Below are 23,977 nucleotides of genomic sequence, written 5' to 3'. Positions count from 1 at the left end.
TGAACTCTGGAAGGGAAATATGAACAGAATCAAAATCTGAAGTGGAATCGCCCGAGACACTTGGTGACTGTGTGGCCCTGGAGAAGTCACTTTATCTCTGCCTCACTTTTCCCACTTGTAAAATGGAGCATCTACTCAGCAATGTGCTGGTGATGAATCCCTGAGAGCCCTAGAAATGCTGGCTATGATTTCCTTTCCTGTGGAATAAGAGGTACAAAAATGCAGCCTGAAACCCAGGGCAGAATGAAGTTGGGCTCTAAAAGAAGGGTGTGGACAGAGGGCCAAGCTGGGCAGGGCTGCTCAGGACCAGGAAGGAGCAGACTGCAAGGCAATGACCAGCAGTCAGGGGCTGAGCCAGAGGAGGGGAATGTTTGGGGTGACCTGCTGGCCCTCTCCCTGATATCTCTACTCTTCCCACCTCCTCGTGGTCCCCTCACCAGACTCCTTGTCCTTTTCCTTTCTCCCCTCACCCCCTGCCATGTGTCCCACTCTCTCCCCTACCCGAGAGCTCCTCTGAGTGGAACCCCAGGTCCCCTTTGCCCCCCAATCCTCAAGGAGCCACATCGCCCTCCCTCTGCACTATACCTCATCCCCAGGCATGTCCTTCCTACACTGTTATGGTGGTTTTTAGGAAAAGGGAAAGAGTTTATACACAAGGGAAAATCCCATTTACATAACATGAGTTTATTAAAAGAGAAGGAGAAGATGTTGGGAAAGGAATAAGGGAAAGGGTTAGCATCTGACTTTTTACCCACTTTATTTAATTATCTAAGCTTACAGTCTAACTATCTTAACTAAAGACTATTAAGAATAAATCCCACAGTAAACCCAGAATCTCATACACACAGTCAACCAAGTTGTGGTGTCCTCAGATGATCTCAGCAAGGTAGAGGTCTTCTTCCCAGTCAATCTGTCCACCAGGAAGACTAGAGATTTTCCTCTCACCCTCAGTCAGTTGATCCTCAAAGCCAGTTGCTTGATAGATGTTCAGGAGAGTCCAGGAGAGATCAGATCTACACCCTTCAGGTTTCAATGCCAGTTCCAGACTCCCAGTTTCCCTTCAACAGTTTGGAATTCTGACCCACACGGCTCATGGAAAATTCTGAGTCTTGAGGGCTGTCAAGCAAAGATGTAACTTTCCTCTCTACAGTTCTCCCTTTGCACAAAGCCTAAATCATGTTGAAAAAACTCTTCTGGCATTTGTACACTAACTAATTTACACATTACTTAAACTAAAATATCTAACCAAAATAACAAAGAACCTACACTCAACTATCTTAAACTATCTAATACTATCCTATTCTAGGGATTTAATCCAGGAAAGGAAAAAGGGGAAGTGAATAATGAACAAATACAAATTTCAAACACAGATCAAACATATGCAAAAGCACAAGCAAATGACATCAAAAGCAAAAGATAAACTCAACAGTCATGCAAAACATTAAACTCATAAATACTACTCTTATCAACTAATACAGAACATTCTACTACTGTAATGCATTAACATCAAAGTTAGAGAAAAAATTTTGAAAATTACAACACAACTTTGTATAAGTTTTACAAAGAAATTAAACCAAATGATTACATTCACTTATGCAAATCACATGTAATAGAGAAAATTAAACATAAGTGATCTATTTACGTAAATTTTACACACATATACACACAATCTACGTACTATACATGTATACAACACATATACATACACCTCATATTTACGTATGATACGTATGTTGCATATATGCATACACATATTATAATACAATTAATTTTACAATCCTATTATATAAACTATTTACATATATTTACAATTGAGTGATGTGATGTTATTTATATTATGTAATATATGTTGTAATGCATTTTGTAGTGTAAGTCAGTATCTTACATTATTTTATCTATCTTAAAATATAACCGTATCTAACTAAATCCCTATCTTCAAAATTCTCCTATCTATATTCCTATACTAAATTAAATTTCTAATTTTTGTTAGTAACTAATTTATAGCTAATTATAACATTGTTAGTACCCTAGCTATACTAATTGTTTCACTCATTCAACTAGTGAATCAATGTAACCTAACCATGTTTATATATTTGTTTTGCTATGTTGTTGTTTTGTCAGTGTTACTGTTGTTAGTGTTTTGTTACTGTTGCATGTAATATACTTACCACTACTTCAGATCTTTCCTTCTCTTTTCATCTCATCTTGCTTGAATTATTCTTCTCCAACTCCATGGTAGTAAATATATTTATGAATGTTTGTGTGAATATGTTATATTGTTTTGTGTTATATTGCCCAAATTTTAATTCATTATTAGTCCATTAATCCTGTGATCCTCTTCATTGTAAATTCCTTTCAGTCATTATCTCAATATTTAAAAGTCCTTCCAGTCTTTTTTTTTCCCTTTTAAACCCTTAGCTTCCATCTTGGAATCAATACTGTGTATTGGTTCCAACAGAAGAGTGGTAAGGACTAGGCAATGGGGGTATGTGACTTGCCCAGGGTCGCATAGCTGGGAAGTGTCTAAGGCCAGATTTGAACCTAGGACCCTTCCAGTCTTTTAACAATGTCCATTAATTTCCTGAATTCTTCTTTTTGTCTGCATTGTCTTCTTCCATCCAGATATCCTCTTCCGATGGAATGGTCCTCTCCTTACTGATTTCTGACTGCAGACTCAATTTGCCTGATGATTCTGTAAACCTTAAAATTTCTTAGACTTATAAATGTTGGAAATTTCACCATTGGGAAATTTCATACTTGAAAAATTTCCTATTGATAGTGGGTCTTGGCTATTGGAATGTGAACCCCATTGGCATGGGAGGTTCCTCCTCCCTTCTTAAGATTACTTTAGGACAGAAACCTTTTGCTGAACAATGGAAAGGGCTTTGACCTATGCTTAAGCACAGAACAGGAATTTCTTTGAGTCATGATTGATTTTAGAATTGATACAATAGAGATACTTGGAATGACAGAATCAGGTCTTGGAAAATACAATTTCCACCCCACTCAGTCCTAACAGGATTTAGGAAGGGCTGCAGCATAGATCAAAATTTAATTATTCCAATCTCTACCCTACTCAGGGTAACAGGATTTAGGAAGGGCTGTAGCAAAGGATCAAAGATTTAATTATTTGAGAATATGACCTTCAACAGACATGTGCAATGCCACAGACCTCTGGGCGGTCCTGGGTTAAGCTAGAGCCACCATTGGCACAGGGAAAATGATGGACAGTGATTAGTAGATGTGAGAACTGAGGGGAGGGAACTTGGATGGTTTCCTTAAAGATAGAGGGGTCTGAAGACTCAGGGTGGTGGTTGAGGAGTTTGTCTGAGTGGTTGGAGTGTGCTCTGAGAAGCTTGCCCTGAAGGAAGCTGAAGGTGGGTGCCCTGGAGACTGTTTCTCCATTTTGGTCATGTGAGTAATAGGGACTGATCTCCTTTCTTTGCCCCAGCTATCTAAGGGCTTGGGCCTTTTGGCCCAGCCTAAACAGAAGGGGTATTTAAGCCCTATTCCCTTCTCTCCCCTTTCTCTCTCTCTCTCTCTTTAATTCCTTTCTTCCTCCTGTTTGTAATTAAACTCTATAAAAGGCTGACGGCTGACTTGAGTTTTCATTTAGGAATTACATAGCTGAATTCCTTGGCGACCTTAAATTAATATATATCAGTCTTTTAAAGTGATTTCCTTGTCACAATTCTCATCTTCCACAATTTATTCTTCTTCAATGATTTGTACATTTTCATTATTAATACCATGTGCTAATTTTATGTGAATAATGATTCTGTGGGGAAAAATAGACCCCTACCCTCTTATACTTGACTGGATTTTAGTGATAGTGATAGGTAAGATAATCAGTATTGTGATTCTAAAGTGATTAGTATAAATTCCATTATAATCTTAATACAATCAGTAGAATTCATGATTTTTACAAGGATTTCTAACTAAAGCATAAAAACTGCTTCTAAACAGATGTCTAACGCCTAATTTTGTACTTCCCTTGATCAAAAGATGCCGACTATCTGAATCTCATGTCCTAATATGGCACAAACATTATGCACCCTTCTCTGTTTGAAAATGAGATCTGATGAGAGGTCAAGTCATTTGACTTGACCTTTAGACTAATATGGGCTTTCTGAAATGAACTAACCAGTTTTCTAATTGGGTAACTGTTTTTAAATAAGGTCTATATGATGTTATTTCTTATGATATGTCATCAACCCCGTACGGAAATATTCATTTTGTTATATAAACTTTCTACCTTGACTTGGAGATGTTTGGCTTTTTGAGTTTAACTAAATTGTGTATATGGAGAGAGGGAGAGGAGGAGGGGGAGGGGGAGGGAGAGAGAGAGAGAGAGTGTGAGAGTGAGAGTGTCATGTAGAAATTCTAAGGCCCCAGCCAGGGGAAAGGAGTTTCAAGATGATAGGCCTTTCCCAGAGGCTCACACCTCCAGAAACGGCAAGGAAGTCAGCCTTTATACTCACCACGTTGTCAGTTCAGTCAGAAGATTCTTTTATCAACCTCAACTTCAGGAGGCTCCACTCCAACTATGTCTTTTTCAAACTCCAAGTGTGTCTCTTCACTCCAAGCCCGAGTGTCTGTCTTCTACATGTGTCTCTGTTTCCACTTTTAAAGAACTTTTTCTCGTGTCACTTCCCCTAAATTTTAACATCTACCAATCACAGCCGACGATCCATTCCAGGACTACCCACTCTTTCACACGTGGGTCACAGATCTCCCACTCAAAGTATGAAATAGGTGTTCACACCTTTTTGTGGTTCAAATCCAAAATGGGTAGATCTCCCTACTCAACTTTAAGTACTGTACTTTTACACTTTGGGATTAAAATCTAAAAATAGACAGGGGATTACAATTTAATCTTCACAATCAAGGAAGAGCTAAGTACCTTCATTGTTACAATCAGGAGAGAGACAAATCCAATCTCCACACAGCCTTGTCACCTCTGAGGTGTCTCTCTTTCATACAGAAAAATATTGATCGCAAAAGGGTACTGTGGTAAAGAATGAAAGGTCTGCAAAAACTGAGAGGTGCAAACCTCAGAGTAATTGACAGGAGCATGTGACTAAGGGTCACACGGGAGCCTGAAGCTAGAGATCTGAAGAAAGATTCTATGCCCAACTGACTTCTCTCCTGGAAGGATCTGAGTTTAAGGCTTAGAAAGGATTTTCTTCTGAGACTAACAGAGGAAAGAGGTTTTTTGTTTTTTTTTTTTTTAATCTGGCTGCTGGCAGCATCAGGAAGATCTCTAGACCTGCTTAGATATCAACTAACTGAAGATCCTGGCCCATTTGATTGGACTCCTGGTATGAGACTTGGATACTGGAAAGTTAATACTTAGCTTAATAAGATAGTTTATAGATATTAGGCTTCAAAATAAGTAAAAGTATAGTTTACTCCTAAATCCGTTCCTTCCTACCCTTCCCAACCAATAAATCTGAATTTATTTATATGTTCCCTCTTGTTCTTTCCTCACCCAAAATCCCATGATAACAGTACCCACAGGATTTATTCTTCCTGTTTCTTTTTCTGAATGAGAGAGAGGCTGAGTTTCAGTGGGCAGACAATGGCTCCTCTAGTTCAAGAATCCTGTCATCCAAGTAAGGTAAGAGGATTTGGAATTCTTCAAGGCTGCAGACTTGGAGATATTTCCAGACCTCTTATTTTTCTTCAATTTTCTTTTAAATTTCGTTTAAGCTAGAAGTTTGTGAAAAAGAGGAACTAAAACCTTTCTTCTTATAGTTTGTGGAAATGAGAAAAAAATGTTGTTTTTTAATGAATTAAAATTAATAAGGCAGTTTTTTCTGTATGTCCTAGGCTAAGTAATATGTAAATTTTGTGTGTGGACCTATGCTTGGGCAAGAAGAGTCAGAGAGCTAGATTCAGCGGCCAGAGGGTCCCTGGCTAGGTCTATGCCTGGGGGACATTCACATTGTGTTGAAATTGTTCCCACTCACATATTTAGTTTAATGTAGTTTTTTTGTGTGTGTTGAGGTGCAATGCAGAAAAACTGGAACTCCCAAGGAGACCAAAGTGCTGATCACATGGCCAAAGAAACTTTGCAAGGGTTTCTCAGCTTTAACTCCTTGATTAGGGTGTTCCTGAGAGGCTTTTGCCAAGATTGGCTTGTGGACTGTATGACCACCCCAGCAAACATGGTGATCTGTGTGGCACATAGGGTCAAGGGCACACAAAGTGTTAACATTTCTTCTTGACAAGCTTTGTGACCCCTGACGGGTGGGACGGACTCTAGACTTTTGAGGAGACCCATTCTAGAAGGCTCCCACTCTAGACAGATTTTTTAAAGTTTGGGATAATGGAGAACTGCCTATTGAACAAAGAAAGATAGTGACAAATCTATCAAGTATTGATTTCTTTGATCTAAAACCCTTAAGAACTTCTGGCCAAAATTTGGGCCTAAATATCATTTTTGCTATGGATAAGTTAGAAATTTTGTTAGAGAAACAAGAAAATTGGAAACAGCTGTATCAATGCACTTAGATGTTCTTTAGTGAGTTTCAAGGGTTCAGAGACTGCATTTTTAGTTGTCAGTCAGACATTTTGAAATTCGACTATAACCATGGATCCACTGTCTACAGAACCCTGTCACTCCCAGGAATGCTCTTATCTATTTCTTTGATTTTGGCACACTCAAGTTCTGTATATCAGCTATTCTTTTCTTGGAAATTTTTCTTGTGCCATTTCTCAAGATGAACCCTAGGTATTTCATCCTTGGCATTACCCATTATAGTTTAGACTTAGATACCTTGTGCCCTATCTTGTATAGTTCTTGGAGGAGAATCTTAGAATCTTACAAACAAACTTTTGATGAAGGGGAAGCAAAAAGTATGTCATCCATGTAGTGAACCAGTTTACTTCACTTGAATTTTATGGTTTCTAGGTCACTTTTTAGCATTTGGCAGAAGAGACTTTCGGACTCAGAAAATCCCTGGGGCAAATGCTCCCATGTGATTTGAGCTCCTTGCCAGGTGAAAGGAAAAATCTTCTGGCTCTCCTTATCCACTGGAATAGTAAAATAAGCAATGCACAGATCAACGACAGTGAACCACTTAGCAGGCTTTTAGCTGCCAGACCACCCAGCTGCTGTGACTCTGACACAAAGCCCTACCTGCTCCTGCTGAGCTCAGCACAGTGCAGTCCAGTGCCCTGGGGGCTGTGGGCACAGCCCACGCAGTTTAGAAAGTGGATTAGAGTAGGGGGGGCCCTAAGACTCAGACCATCTGCCCCCTTCCCTGTAAGGGATTGGAGCAGAGTACCTGTGGTGTTAGGAACTCGTGTGCTCAGTAGTTTGAGAGTCAGACCTAGAGAGAGGAGTTCCTGGGTTAAAAAACTGGCACTGATTAAGTGGTTCTCTGGCAGTTACCAGTACCTCCCAACTTTTAAAAGAAACATATGGCTTTTACCTCTGGTGGAGGGGAAGGGATTTAACTCTTACCCTTACCATCCCACTACTCATACTCTCCTTCTAACTACCCAGTGCCCGACAATCTCACCTATCCCCACCTGTACCAAACCTACTTCCCTTATTCTCTTGGCATTCCTTTTCCCTACCATCCTCTTGACCGATCCCACCCACAGTACTATGACTCCTCTGGACCTCACCCATCCTACTCCTCTTCTCCCCAGCCCCACCTCCCCTCCTGTCCACTCTACCACCAGCCCCTCTCCATTCCTCTGCCACACCCTCAGCTCCACCCCCAATCTTTTCTACCCTGCCTCTCCACCCACTAAACACCCCCTCCTTCTCCATTCACCCACTTCCCCCATCCCCTACTACCCTCACTACATCCAACTCCACTGAACTCCAGAACACAGGCCAAGCAGGAGTTACCACAGATGACTCAAATAAAGGTCTTTTCCCTCTAAGGGATGTTCCAACTTATAATAACAGACTTGAAGATTTAGTAAACATTAAATATCATACATCTTTCTCTCCACAAGACATTGAGAAATTCAAAGAAAAAAACACCTTCCTATGAAGCCGAGCCTGTGGTGGTGATAAATAGGTGAGGGCATTTTTTGCACTTATAATCCTTCATGGATTGATGTGGAAGATTTGTTCAAGGCCTTGCTAACAGAAAGGGAAAGGAAAAAGATTCTCTTGTTAATTAGGCCCAGGGAGAGGGAACAACTCATTGGCCAAATGAAGATCCTAAATGGAACCCAAATTCAGAGCAAGATTACTTACAACTATGCCAGGCTAGAAATGCATTGCAAAAAGCTATGAGAACCTGTTCCACTTGCCAGGCATATAACCAACACACTTTTTGAGGCAAGGCTTTTGGTGGGTGTCCTTTGGCTTACATACTTTTTGAGCATCTACAAAATGGCTTTATTACTAGGCCTAAAGCTGGACATTACAAAGTTTGCCTGGTCATAGTGGACCAGCTAACCAGATGGCCGAAGGCTTTTCCTAGTGCCCAATCCATAGCAGTTTTTGTTCCTAAAGTGCTTTTAAAAGAAATTATCCCTTGCTTTGGCCCACCAGCATGAATTGATTCAGACAAGGGAACCCATTATATTGATTCTGTTTTGTCCCAGATTTATTCTTGTCTGGGGATCACTCCCCAATTCTATGTACCATATAGTCCCAGAACTCAGGCCAAATTGAAAGAATGAATAGAGACCTCAAGACCATGATTGGAAAATTGTGCACTGAGACTCACTTAAAATGGCCTAAAGTCCTCCCCATAGCTTTGTTTTATCTTCATAGCAGACCTAGGAGAGATTTACATATCTCACCGTTTGAGATTTTTTTTGGACAACCCCCCCTCCCCCCAGTGCAGGCTAATCATTTTTCTCCTGCATACACATCATTACTAGGCTATTGCTTCTTATATAAAGGATTTATAGGTTGGATTGCAAAAATTCCACAAATATGGAGCTGCAGTACAAGCAGGACCTCTAGACTTCTCACTCCATGACCTACACCCAGGAAACAAAGTGTACATAAAGAACTTCCAGTGTGTTGGAGCAACTCAGCCTGTCTGGGAAAGTCCATTTCAAGTACTGTTATCCACTCCTACAGCTATTAAAATTGGAAAAAAGGATTCCTGGCTTCATTGCTCCCATATAAAATGGGTACCTTCTATTGATGTTGAATGATTGTATCCTGTCACATTTGTTGTATTTACCAATTGTTTTAAAGTTTAATTTTGTTTTTGAATTCACATATTAATTTAATCTATCATATTCCATTTTACTATGTCACCTTCAATTACTATGTTTTGGCTAACAACTATATGTTCTGTTATGTTGTCTTTATTTGTACCCTTCCCCTATGACTGGACTGGTGATAATACCATTATAAAAGTCCAAAGACAAGTTGGAAACTCTTTTCTGGGGAAATGCCATTGGTCCTCACAGGTGCCAGATGTGTCACCAGATCCATCAGAGCTCTGTTTGGTCATAAGCCATAATTCCAATCCACAGTAATGAGACATTACCAGAGTTTGCAACACTAGGTGGTCACATGTTGTCTAAACAGCCTTTTGCTCCTTTTGCTTTTCTTAACTGTCACGTTAATGATGATGAGTGGACCCCATCAAAAGGGTTATATATGTCAGTGATTTTTGAAAAATTTGATGAGCTAAAAATTTCAATTGATTTTAATGGGTCTTCAGTGGTAAATTTCAAATATCTAGGAGAACCACTACCTCTGAATGATCATAAGCCCACTTTTGATGTGTGTAAGAAGAGGTAAAGGTCCATTGAGTAGTAGTAAGTACATGGGAGACAAGGTACAGTGCAAACATACTATTGCATTCCCAACCTCCACATTTATCTGTGCTAGAGTGCCGCTTAAAAATAAAATGGACTCTGAATGTGAATGAAATGAACTCACCCATAAAACACAAACAAATAGCAGAGTGGACTAGGAACCAAAATCCTACCATATGCTGTCTACAAGAAACACACGTGAGGAAGGTAGACACACAGGGTAAAAGTAAGTGGATGAAACCAAATCTATTGGGCATCAATTGAGAAAAAAAGGCAGGAGTTGCAATCATGATATCTGACAAAGCCAAAGTAAAAATAGATCTAGTCAAAACAAATAGGGAAGGTAATTACATCCTGATAAAAGGCAGTACAGACAATGAGGAAATGTCAGTACCCAACATGAATGCACCAAATGGCATATCATCCAAATTTCTAAAGGAGAAAGTAGTGGAGCTCAAGGAAGGAATAGATATAAGTACTATGCTAGTGGGAGACCTGAACCTTCCTCTATAACAACTAGATAAATCAAACCAAAAAATAAATAAGAGATAAGAAAAGGGAATGAAATCTTAGAAAAATTAGAGTTAGTAGGTATGTGGAGAAAAATAAATAGGGACAAAAAGTAATACACCTTCTTTTCAGCAGTACATGGTACCTTCACAAAGATTGGCCATGTACTAGGGCATAAACATAGCAAACAAGTGCAAAAGAGAAGAAATAATAAATGCAAACTTCTCAGATCACAATGCAATTAAAATAATAATTAGTAAGGGTACACAGAGAGGCAAATCAAAAATTAATTGGAAATTAAATAATACGATTTTCCAAAATTGGTAAAAGAACAAATCATAGAAACAATAATTTCATTGAAGAAAATGACAATGATGAGGCATCCTTTCAAAATCTATGGGATGCAACCAAAGCTACAGTATTCAGGAGGAAATTTATATCCTTGAGTTCATATATTAACAAATTAAGGAGGGCAGAGGTCAATGAATTGGGCATGCAAATTAAAAAACTAGAAAGTGAACAAATTAAAAATCCCCAGATGAAAACTAAATTAGAGATCCTAAAAATCCTAAGAGAAATTAATCAAATTGAAGGTCAAAGACCTATTGATTTAACAAATAAGACTAGAAGCTAGTACTTTGAAAAAATAAATAAAATAAAGTACTGGTCAATCTAATTTAAAAAAGGAAAGAAGAAAACCAAATCAACAGTATCAAACATGAAAAGGGAGACCCTACCTCTAATGAAATTAAGCCAATCATTAAAAACTATTTTGCCCAATTATATGGCAATCTACGTGATATGGATGAAGATATACAAATATATAAATTGTCTAGACTAACAGAAGAAGAAATAAAATTCGTAAATAATCCTGTATCAGAAAAATAAATTGAACAAGCCATCAAAGAACTCCTAAAGAAAAAAATCCCCAGGACCAGATGGATTCACAAATTAATTCTATCAAACATTCAAAGAAAAACTAATCCCAATACAATACAAACTATTTGACAAAATAAACAGAGGAGTTCTACCAAATTCCGTTTATGACACAAATATGGTATAGATTCCAAAGCCAGGAAGGTCAAAAACAGAGAAAGAAAACTATAGACCAATCTCCTTAATGAACATAAATGCAAAAAATCTTAAATAGAATACTAGCAAAAAGATTTCAGAGAGTGATCACGAGGGTTATTCATTATGACCAGGTGGGATTTATACTAGGCATGCAAGTATGGTTCAATATTAGGAAAACCATCCACATAATTGACCATAAACAAGCAAACCAACCGAAATCACATGATTATCTCAACAGATGCAGAAAAAGCCTTTGACAAAATACAACACTCATTCTTATTGAAAACACTAGAACGTATAGGAATAGAAGAGTCTTTCCTAAAAATGATAAAGAGTATATATCTAAAACCATCAGCAATCATCTGCAATAGGAATACATTAGAAGCCTTCCCAATAAGATCAGGAGTGAAACAATGATGCCCATTATCATCTCTATTGTTTAACATTGTACTAGAAACTCTACTTGATTACTTTTTAATTATTATTAGCGGTGAGAATAAGGTAAGGGGAGGGGTATTTAGCTTATTTTATTTTATCTTTTATGATTTTGTTGAATTTTCATTCTTAAAAAGAAAAAGGTTTTATATATTTATTTGTTGCTGCTCTCTGATGGCAGCAAACAGCCACTGCAGCTAAGCAGGAAAGGGGGGGGGGGGGGGGGAGAGAAAGAAAACAAATGAGAAAAGGAAAAAACAAAAATTTTGGTGCTCAATATTGACCTCTAGTGGCCAAGAGGCAACACTACAACAGGGAGGAGCTGGGGGTGTAGTTAAGGGTAGTTTTCAGAGTAAGGGGTGTGGTTAGTTTCTGCCAGAAACCAACATGGAAGATATGACTACAAAACCAGGTGGGGTATGAGAAAGATGGAAGTAAGGCAGGTTGGGGTAAAGCAGGGGGGGGGGGGGGGCGGAAAGAGGACCAGGACCCTCCCTGCCAAAGCAGAGCCTGGTAGAGGTTAAGATAACCAGCTGCCCAGTGGGGAAAGGGGCTTCCCTTTCACACTGGCTGGGGCTGGGGGAGGGAGGCTTATACTCACCAGCTGGCACTGAGGTAGGCATGGCAACAGAAAAGCAGTAAAACACAAGAGTAGAACTGGCAGGAGCAACAGCAGCCCCCATGGCGTAGGCAAATCACAGGCAGAGGTGGTAGGAGTCTGAATGACCAATGGGGCAGCAGCAGCTTCAGCTGGGGCCAGGCCAAGAGTCGTTTGGCTGTATAAGTTAGCAGAGGCTTGAAACAGTAGGGGAGGGTCGAGCCTGCAGCCTGGCCGCTTATCTGGGGGTTGGGATGCCAGCAGGACCAGCTTTGGCTGCAAACCAGTAGCAGTTTTAATCCTCAGGGTTTAGGCAAACTGTGGGGCTTAAATGCCAGTTGCCAACAGCTGCTGGAAGCTGCTGCTGAGGTAGTGGGGAAGGAATCTGCTGGCTTTAATAAAAGGCTCTGAGTTCTAATACCTTCTTAGAGTCACCAACTGTAAAGATTAAAATTGATATCCAATACTCCCAAGTGTAAAATTTTATAGTATTTGTTAAAATTCAACTTGAAGCAAAGAGCAAAGCAAAAAGCTAAAGAAACCAAGCAAGCTGCTCCCCTCCTCCACATGGGTCCAGCCAGAGGGAAAGAGTGAGCCCAAAACCAAAACTAAATTTCAATCAATGTCATGACAAAAATTCCAGAAAGGGAAAAGGAAATTGTGGGAAATGTAGTCTGGGGCACACACTCTAATTAATACAACCCAAAAGTAAGAGTTCCATCCAAGAGCAATATCAGGGGATAATACAGAGTAGCATTTCCAAAAACATCAAGCACACAATCTCTAGCTTGCAATGCAGCACTTAGAAATAGTAGGCCCTGAATGCTCAACAAACATGAAAGATCCTAAGAACCAACAGAATGAAACAGGAGATAGGAAGAACTGGGAATTGGGAAACACAGCTACAAACTTTCAACACAGCTGTATGTCCACCCATGAACCAGAAGCTTCCTTAAAAATCTTGAGGACATGTCTGATGGGGATGAAAGACAAGATCAGTTTTTCCTTGCAAACCTATCACACTGGATCCAGCTCAGAACTAAAAGGAGCTAAGTCAGACACAGGCTCTGTATTAGTAAGTTAGAGAAGCAGTCACTTGCAATAGTACCCAATAAAGAGAACTTGTAAACAAAAACAAAATACAATGCTTGCAAATAACTTAGCAACAGATGTAAAACTAATCATAAGAGATTATGCAAATACAATCACATCAACAAACACAGCATCACTCTTTGATAATACTTATAAGAATAGTAGCACAAGGTCATTGAAACTTTACAGAACACCACAGGAAACCAACACCTATTGCAAATGGAAACAGGTTTTGTAAACCTCAAAATTCCTTAGACTTATAAATGTTGGAAATTTCACCATTGAGATATTTCATACTTGGAAAATTTCTTACTGATAGTCTATTGGAATGGGAACCCCATTGGCATGGGAGGTTCCTTCTCTTCCCTTCTTAAGATTACTTTAGGACAGAAACCTTTTGCTGAACAATGGAAAGGACTCTGACCTATGCTTAAGCATAGAACAGGAATTTCTTTGAGTTATGATTGATTTTAGAATTGATACAATGGAGATACTTGGAATCAATCTCCACCCTATTCAGTCCTAACAGGATTGAAGGGCTGCAGCCTAGATCAAAATTTAATTATTCCAATCTCTACCCTACTCAGGTTAACAGGATTTAGAAAGGGCTGTAGCAAAGGAGCAAAGATTTAATCATTTGAAAGTATGACCTTCAACAGACATGTGCAAAGCCTCTGGGCGGTCCTGGGTTAAGCTAGAGCCTCCATTGGCACAGGGAAATTGATGGACAGTGATTGGTAGATGTGAGAACTGAGGGGAGGCAACTTGGATGGTTTCCTTAAAGATCAGGGGGGTCTAGAGACGGGGTGTGGTTGAGAAGTTGGTCGGTGTGGTTCGTGTGGGCTCTGAGAAGCTTGCTCTGAAGGAAGCTGAAGGTGGGGGCCTCTGAGAATGTTTCTCCATTTTGGTCACGTGAGTAATAGGGACTGATCTTTTTTCTTTGCCCCAACTATCTAAGGGCTTGGGCCTTTTGGCCCAGCCTAAACAGAAGGGGTATTTAAGCCCTATTCCCTTCTCTCCCTTTTTCTCTCTCTCTATCTCTAATTCCTTTCTTACTCCTATTGTAATTAAACTCCATAAAAGATTTACTGCTGACTTGAGTTTTCATTTAGGAATTACATAGCTGAATTCCTTGGCGACCTTAAATTAATATATATCAGTCTTTTAAAGTGATTCCCTTGTAACAGTTTAAAAACTGAAACCAATAAATCAAAGCAAGAAAACAATGAGGAAGAAAAAGATCAAGGCTTAGAAAACACTGAAGCACTGAAAACCATGAAACCAATGTGTGATTTATGTAGTAATCAGATGCACAGATACACTACACTACTCCTAAACTGTCCTGATTATACCTTATTAAGTTTAAAAAATACTAACATTTTATAAGCAATTAGAAGCAGCTCTGTCCACCAAAGATGACTATAGGACCAACTTTTATCTTGTCTCCATTGTTTGAATTTAAAAATCTTTACAAATCAAAATGTCGGACCTATCTCTCACTCAAAGATTCCATGCCCAAAACAAGTTTCCTAGAGGTGGCTCTCTAGCACCATCTCCAAGAACTGAAACTTAGACTGATGAACCATGGATGGAACAGTGTAGGAATAGACAAAAAAGACTTTGAAATTCAGTCTCTAAAGAAGATGTAATCAAATCAGAAAAAATTAGTGAACAATATGGAAAAGTTGGTTTAACTCATGTTCTACAAACTAGCAGACTAAAAATAATTGCTGATAGAGCTGATCAACTCCCAAAAGACTCCTCTCTCCTTTCAGTCTTTCTCCTCAGAGCAAGTCACCAGATTTCTGAGACCTGAGCTATGGCAGAGGAACCTATACCAGGGGCTACAACCCCACAGTCTTTGTAAAGAAAGACACCACTGGTGAATTTGCCCAGGAAACCCTGGCTGCCCAGATTAAGATATTTCCTTGGACCTCCAGTGAACCAACTATTTTTCCAGGCATTAATATCTGCCCAGGGGGGAATTGAGGAGACATCACCTGCTTCCAGATTGTGAACTCTCTACAGTTGCTGACTTTTTCCTGCTGACATTCTATGCTCCCTCAATGTTTTCCATCATGTTATCCTCTCCTCTAAGTCAAATTCAGACTTCAGAAACAGGGTAGGGTAAATTTCCTTCACACAATAGCAAGACTGGAGCCGCAATGTGAACATAAGGTTTCACATCAACATGATCTGATGTACAGCAAGATCGAAGTTGTGACTAAATGTCTTTCCACAATGTTTGCATTTTTAAGGTTTCTTGACAGTATGGGTTCTCCGATTTGCAGCAAGATCAAAGACCAGACTGAATATCTTTCCAAATTGCTTCCATTTATAAGGTTTCTCCTCAGTGTGGGTTCTCTGATGTCTAGCAAGATTACGACTCCAACCAAAAGACTTTCCACATTGCTTGCATTTATAAGGTTTCTCCCCAGTGTGGATTCTCTGATGTTGAGCAAGATTACCACTCCAACCAAACGTCTTTCCACATTGCTTGCATTCATAAGGTTTCTCCCCAGTGTGCCTTCTCTGATGTTTAGCAAGATTGGAGCTTAGAGTGAATGTCTTTCCACATTGCTTACATTCATAAGGTTTCTCCCCAGAGTGGATTCTATGATGTACAGTGAGACTGGAGCTGTGACTGAATGTCTTTCCACATTGCTTACATTCATAAGGTTTCTCCCCAGTGTGCCTTCTCTGATGTACAGTAAGATCAGAGCTCATACTGAATATCATTCCACAATGCTTGCATTGACAAGGGTTATCACCAGTGTGGTTTCTCTGATGTCGAGAAAAATGGGAGCTGTGACTGAATGTCTTTCCACATTGTTTGCATTCATAAGGTTTCTCCCCAGTGTGCGTTCTCTGATGTACATTAAGATCAGAAATGTGACAGAATGCTTTTCCACATTGTTTGCATTCATATGGTTTTTCCCCAGTGTGCCTTCTCTGATGTACAGCAACATCAGAGCTCAGACTGAATGTCTTACCACATTGCTTGCATTCATATGGTTTCTTTCCAGTGTGGGTTCTCTGATGTCTAGCAAGATTACCACTCCAACCGAATGTCTTTCCACATTGCTTGCATTCATAAGGTTTCTCCCCAGTGTGGATTCTCTGATGTACAGCAAGATCAGAGTTCAGATTGAATGTCTTTCCACATTGCTTGCATTCGTAAGGTTTTCGCCCAGAGTGAGTTCTCTGATGGACAGTGAGATCAGAAGTCAGACTGAATGTCTTTCCACACTGCTTGCATTCATAAGGTTTCTCCCCAGTGTGGATTCTCTGATGTCGAGAAAGATGGAACCTCTGACTGAATGTCTTTCCACATTGCTTGCATTCATAAGGTTTCTCCCCAGTGTGGATTCTCTGATGTTTAACAAGATTGGACCTTTGACCAAATGTCTTTCCACACTGCTTGCATTCATAAGGTTTCTCCCCAGTGTGAATTCTCTGATGTCGAGAAAGATGTGAGCTCTGACTGAATGTCTTGCCACATTGCTTACATTCATAACATTTCTTCCCAGTGTGGGTTCTTTGATTTACAGCAAGATTGGAGGTCAGATTAAATGTCTTTCCACACTGCTTGAATTCATAAGGTTGCTTACCAGTGTGCACTCTCTCATTTTGAGCAAGGCTGACCATGTGTGAAAAAGTCTTTCTGCACTGATTACTTTCACTAGATTTTTCCATAGTGTGCATTCTTTGATGTTCAATACAGGATGAATTTTGAGATGCAAAACGGAATTCTCTGGAAGCAAAGTTATCGGAACCATGTCTCATGAATCTTTGTAGATTCATTTTTTCCACAGGCAGGCTCACCTCTGTAGGGCTGGCCTTTATTGTAGATCTGATCTCTCCTTCTAAAAGAAACAAACAGAAGGAACTACTAGGTTAACATGGCTGCCATATAGAAGCAGGACTCTTTCTTTCCTCAATGCCTATTAATATAGACTACCTCAAAAGGCCAAAACCCCCAAAATCACATGAACAAAGGGACTCCATAGTAGGGTGCAGCATCAAAGGTACACGGGATTCTGGCATTTCCACACTATAAGGGAGTGAAATAGCTTTCACCAATACGCGAGCTGATCAATTCGCACCCACCCCACCTACGGAGCCAGAGTCAAAGCCAGCATCCTTGGCAGCTGACAAAGACCACCAGTGACCTACCCCGAGATCAGCTAGACTTGAAACCCTAACAGGCTAAATACTGCTGGCCATGGGCAAGGAGATAGCACAAAGGGACAGCACAGAGTAGAAGCCTCTGAGACTCAAGATGTGACCTCAGGGAAAAATCACGTTCCTTAGTTCCATACACAGAGAGCCTGCCCTCCTCACTCAGACTTCTGACTGGAAAGAGAAGGAAAAACCAGCAGAGTGGTGGCAAGAAATGCCCAGGAAGTACAACTTCCAAACACCAAGAAAAATAAGAAATCATTGACCCTGGATAATTTTTATGAAGGAAAAAATATCCAGATTACAGAGGAAACAGCAGAAGACAACAAACAAGTAAATGCATCTAAACCTTCCAAAAAATGGAAATTGGCCACAAGCTCTTAAAGAATTTAAATTGGAGTTCATGAGAAACATGGAAATTTTGACAAGAAAATGGGAAAGAGTTAAAAAAGAAAATAACAGTTTAAAAGACAGGAATGCCGAAATTGGAAACCAAAATTAAACAGCTGAAAGCCATGAAAAGCAGGATAGACCAAACTGAAAAGGAAAATCAAAAAATTATAGCGGAAATTCAAAAGACTAGAGTGGAAAACCTTTAAAGACCAGAATTGGGCAATTGGAAGACAATGATCTCACAAAAGAGCAAGAATTAATAAAGCAACATCAAAAGGCTGACAAGATAAAAGGAAACATGAAATATCTCACTGATAAGATTACTGACCATGAAAACTGGTCTAGAAGAGACAATTTGAGAATCACTAATCTACATGAAAGCCCAGAAATAAAAGGAAATCTTGACATCATACTACAAGAAATTATCCAAGGAAACTGCCTTGATGTTCTTGAAAAAGAGGGCAAAATAGACATTGAAAGAGTTCATAGAACAGCCTCTACACTAAATCCTCAAAAGATAACTCCCAGGAATGTAATTGCCAAATTCAAGAATTTCCAAGCTAATGAAAAAATTTTACAAGAGGCCAAAATTAGACAATTCAGATATCAAGGAGCACCAATCAGGATTACACAAGATCTTGCAGTTTCCACACGAAAGGATGTCAAGGCTTGGAATATTATATTCAGAAAGGCAAGAAATTTGGGTCTTCAACCAAGGATTACCTACCCATCAAAACTGACTATATACTTTCAGCAGAAAGTATGGGCATTCAACAAAATAGATTTCCAAGTATTTATAAAGAAATAACCAGAACTAAGTAGAAATTTTAATATCCAAACAGAAACATGAAAAGGTAAATAAAAAGAGAGGAAAAAAGAAAAAAAATTATTTAAATTTTCTTCTTTAAGAGCTTCAATGAGATCAAAATGTTTATGTTAACATAAGGGAAAATGTTATTTGTAACCCAAAAATTATATTCACTATATTCACATTATAGTAATTAGGAGAATCATTCATAGGTAAAGATTGGGGTGTAAGTGGTCTATGAATATCTGCAAAAAAAAAAGAAAGAAAAAAGGGGGGAATAGAAGAAACTTGAAGGAATAAGATAAAAAGGATAATCTATATCACATAAAGAGGTGCATGGGAAAGGGAGGGTAAGAATACTATCCTAAGAAGGAGAGGAAGAGAATGCTAATAGGTAATACTTAAACCATACTCTCAGTGGAATGAATTCTGAGAGGAAAAAGCATCTTGATCCATTGGAGTATCGAATTTGATCTTACCCTACAGGAAAAGTGAGATGGGAAAAACTAAGGATAGCAGTCTGACAGAGAGTACAAAAGGGGAGGGAAAGAGAGGGGGGAGGGAATTTAATAGACACTAAAAAAAATGAGAGAACACAACGGGAGGGGTGGAAAGGGAAGTATAAGCATGGGTATTTGGGAGAAGTATTCAAAGCAAACCACTAGTTTAAAAGGATATAGTGAAAGAAGAAAGGGCGGAACTAGGAGAGCATATCAAAAATCAAAATGTTGGAGAATACACAAATGGCAATCATAAATCTTGAATGTTAATGGGATAAACTCATCTATAAATCAAAAGCAAATAGCAGAGTGGATTAGAAACCAAAATTCTACTATATGTTGTCTAGAAGAAACACACATGAGGCAGGCAGAGAGACACAGAGTAAGGATCAAAGGCTGGAGCAAAATCTCTTGGGCTTCAACAGAGAAAAAGAAGGAAGGAGTTGCAATCATAGCTGACAAAGCCAAAGTAAAAATAAAACTAGTCAAAACAGAGAGGGAAGGTAATTACATCCTGATAAAAGGCAGTGTAGACAATAAGGAAATATCAATAATCAACATGTATATACCAAATGGTATAGCATCCAAATTTATAAAGGAGAAACTAGTGCAGTTGAAAGAGGAAACAGATAGTAGAACTATACTAGTGCGAGACTTGAACTTTCCTCTATCAGATTTAGACAAATCAAACAAAAAAAATAAATAAGAAAGAGGTAGGGGAGGTGAATGAAATCTTGGAAAAATTAGAGTAAATAGATATGTGGAGAGAAATAAATAGGGACAAAAAGGAATACACCTATTCAGCAGCACATGGTACATTCTAAAAGACTGACCATATAGTAGGTCATAAAAACATGGCAAACAAGTGCAAAAGGACAGAAATAATAAATGCAACCTTTTCATATAATAATGCAATAAAAATAGTTCATAATCTTCCTGATTCACCCCTGAATATACTTTTTAATTCTTGGAGTGATCCTAATTTGCCTAAGGAGAATTTGATGACAAAAAAGCTAGAAAGCTTTGTAAGGCATGGAAGGATATATCTTTTACCTGGCCAAAATATGACTCGACTTCAAGATCTTGAAGATTTAAAGTTAGCCATTAAAAACAAAGATTCCAAAGATTATCAATACTGGCTCTTGTGGGCATATCATGTTGATAAATCAACCATTCCCTCAAGTGAGGAAACCATTCTTTCTTTGAAACCAGACCATTCTAACTAAACTCCTTCAGTGAAATCTAGCAAGAAACACACTCTATCATCCCGCCTGTGAGGTTTCTCCTCATATTGACCCAAACCAGGACTTGAACCCCTCAACTCCTCTCCCTGTCAGACCTTGCTCATCCCCTTCTCCTCCCATATCTTTTCCCCAATCTACCTCTCTACCATCCCTTAACATCCCAATCATACCCTCCTTCTAACTAAGCAGTGCATACCTAGCTCCCCTATACACACCTGTACCATCCCTACTTCAATCCTTTTCTATACCCTCCTTCACACCCAACTTACTATGGCTTCTCTAGACCTCACCCATCCTACTCTCCACCCCATACCTGGTCCCATACCCCCTCCTCTCCACCTGACTCCCAGAAGGACCCCCATTTCTCTCCATCATGCCCCTAGCCCCACCCCCTATCTTTTCACCCTGACTCCACAACAACTGAATACCTCCATGCAATTACCCCACCCCTTTCCCCTACTAGTCTCACTGCAACCCACTCCACTGAACTCCAGAACACAAACCAAGCAGCAGTTACCACAGATGATTAAAATAAAGGTCTTTTCCCTCTAAGAGATGTCCCCACATATATCAGACATGGAGATTTAATAAACCTCTTTCTCCACTGGACATCAAGAGATTCAAAGAAAAATTTCCTTCATTTGAAACTGAGCCTATCTTGTTAATAAATAGGGTTGAGAACATTTTTCATACATATAACCCCACATGGGTTGATATAGAAGATTTACTCCAGGCCTTGCTAATGGAAAGGGAAAGGAATAAGATTCTTTCTCTTGTTAATCAGGCCCAGGGAGAGGGAACACCTCATTGGCCAACTGAAGATCCCAAATGGGACCAAAATTCAGTGCAAGATTACTCACAATTATGCCAGGCTAGAAATGCATTGCTAAAAGCTATGAGAGCCTGTTCTGACAGGCCTGATACACGGGATAAATTTGAAAATCTTAAGCAAAAAGACAGTGAAAATCCCTCCCAGTTTATGGATAGACTTATTGAGCTGGGAAGATACATTGAGCTTGATCTGGATAGAGAATGGGACAGACAAATCAGAATACAATTTGTAAAAAACAGTTGTAAGCTAGGTAGGAATTATATTATGACTAGCTGTCCAAACTGGCCTACTATGGACCTTGAAGAATTGAAAAGAATAGCAGTTTATGCTTTTGAAGGACATAAGGAAAAGAAGAAGGATAACACTGACCTACTGGAAGCATTAAGGAAATAAAGGAATTGACTGCTAAACAGAGTGAGAAGGATAAAGAGAATGCTGCTTTAATAGACATTAAGGAAGGAAATAAAAGAATTAACTGAAACAGTTGGAAAGGTAAAGCAAGGAGAGATCATAGCTCCCTTACAGGAATCCACAAAACAACCACTAACGTTATTTTTGTGGAAAAGTGGGTCATGTAATTATGAATTGTAAGAAGAGAAACCAGGAATATAGGAATAGAAGCTTCAGGGATAATAATATTGATAGGAGGAATAGTTATTGGAATGAGGCAAATCAAAACCCACACCCAAACATCTGTACTCAGTGTGGGAACTCCCCTCAGTATGGGGGACCCCAGAGGTGTAGACAAAGGAATTGTGATGAATGATGGTACTTGGGAGGGGAAGGAACCTGTCTGGAAGTGGATTTTAAGTCTTTTCAGACCTCATTGCCTTATTGATGTTAACTGTTTCAGTTTGTTCCCCTACCCAGAATAAAGAAGTCTCTGTAACTCAATTCTAAATACAAGATGTAGGTAATTGTACAGTTAACCGATTTATAAGCTATCAAAATTGAAATTTTCTGTTATATTATTTATTTGTACCTTCCATATGACTATAATTGTACTGAAGAATATCATTATAAAAGCCCATAAACAGCATTTTGTTTGTTTTTTGCCATTGTTAATTGTCCAGAGCTATTGGATGGACTCCATCACATTGGTTTCAACCTACAAACAAATTTAGGAGAATTTAATTGTCTAATGATTTAAATTTATTTTAATGGGTATTCAAAATTTATTTTCAGATATCTGGGAGAATTCCTACCTATGACTGATCATTTTTGCTTGCCTCTGAGGCTTAGAGACGGGAGGTCCTAGGTTCAAATCTGGCCTCAGACACTTCCCAGCTGTGTGACGCTGGGCAAGTCACTTGAACCCCATTGCCTAGCCCTTATCACTCTTCTGCCTTGGAGCCAAAACACAGTACTGACTCTAAGACAGAAGGTAAGGGTTTAAAAATAAATAAAATAAAATATCTCATCGAAGGTTGTAAGATTGGCTAAATCTGTAGAACTTGTAACAAATAGTCAAGATTTCAAAGGTTTTTACATGTCACACAGCAAGTCATTTGAGTCCTAATGATAATTGGTTTGTTTGCTATTGTCATTAAATGGGCTCTTATAATTTGAGGGACTTTGGTATTTCTTAGAATCTGTATTAGTTGTTGTACAGTTACACTCACACTGTGGATCCTGGCCAAGTTAATAGGGATATAAATTTCGTTTTTGAGTGAGCACTTTTTGTGTTGTGCCTCTGCTTGGCTAACATATTTTCACATGGAATGTGAACTGTGAAATTTAAAAAAAAATTTTTTTTCTCTTTATGTTCGTAATAGGATATTTGAATTTTTTTCTTTTTTCCTAACCTTGGTGACACTTGAAGTACATGAAATCAGTATTAATGTTTTTTTACTTGAAGAATAAACTTTACAGTGTAAGTTTACAGTATCTATTGGCCCTAGTAATAGGCATACCCAGAAGCTTTAGAGATACATTGATAAATGTTATGGGACTTTTTAATGATTATGTCTGATTCCAAGAGAAGGGAACAAAAGAGCCATTATACAGTGCCAAGAAGCACAAGGTCAAAAAGGACCAAAACCAATCCAGGGAGGATTGTTGAACTTCTATGCCAATATGAAAGGACTTGAACCTAGTGTGCGAATCGAGGTTGCAGCACTTGATCTATGTTAAGATGCAGGACTCCTTGTACCATACTCCATGTGCAATATTCTGAGTCAAGTACCTCATTTTGGCTATCATCCTGGTTCCCCCTATCTCTGACAGTGAAGGCAAAATCAGGAAAGGGAATGATTTTTCCCATTTGCTGCTGAAACTTAGTCCTTTCTCCCTTATAGTTTGTGATTTTTGGGGGGGCAGTTAGTTTTTTTGTTTTCATTTTGACAATTGTTTTATATACCTCATAACTCAGTCATGTATCCCAATGTGATTCTGGTGTTGGTCAACACCCTCCTCAGGGGGGGATTGTGTAATTATCCTCAAATCCTAGGTTTAAATTTTTTTTGGAGAAATTTCAGGAAAAGAAACTTGCCAACACACAAAATCAAGAAAGCAGATCCTTTTAGAGAAGGTGCTGAAAAGATGCCTGAAGAA

General features: G+C 39.0%; 1 protein-coding gene across 1 annotated transcript in view; it reads right to left on the bottom strand.

Annotated features, from left to right (window-relative positions):
- Positions 1-668: 668 nt before the first annotated feature.
- Positions 669-23,977, bottom strand: part of LOC103095602 (zinc finger protein 883-like) — a 39,489-nt gene continuing 16,180 nt past the window's right edge. Inside the window, exon 5 of the mRNA XM_016432991.2 lies at positions 669-17,331. Within this exon, the coding sequence (XP_016288477.2) occupies positions 15,719-17,331 (1,613 nt within the window). The 3' untranslated portion in view covers positions 669-15,718. The remainder of the gene's footprint in view (positions 17,332-23,977) is intronic.

The sequence above is a fragment of the Monodelphis domestica genome, chromosome 3 (genome assembly GCF_027887165.1).
Source record: "Monodelphis domestica isolate mMonDom1 chromosome 3, mMonDom1.pri, whole genome shotgun sequence".
NCBI lineage: Eukaryota > Metazoa > Chordata > Mammalia > Didelphimorphia > Didelphidae > Monodelphis > Monodelphis domestica.
This window is presented reverse-complemented; position numbering and strand designations above follow the sequence as displayed.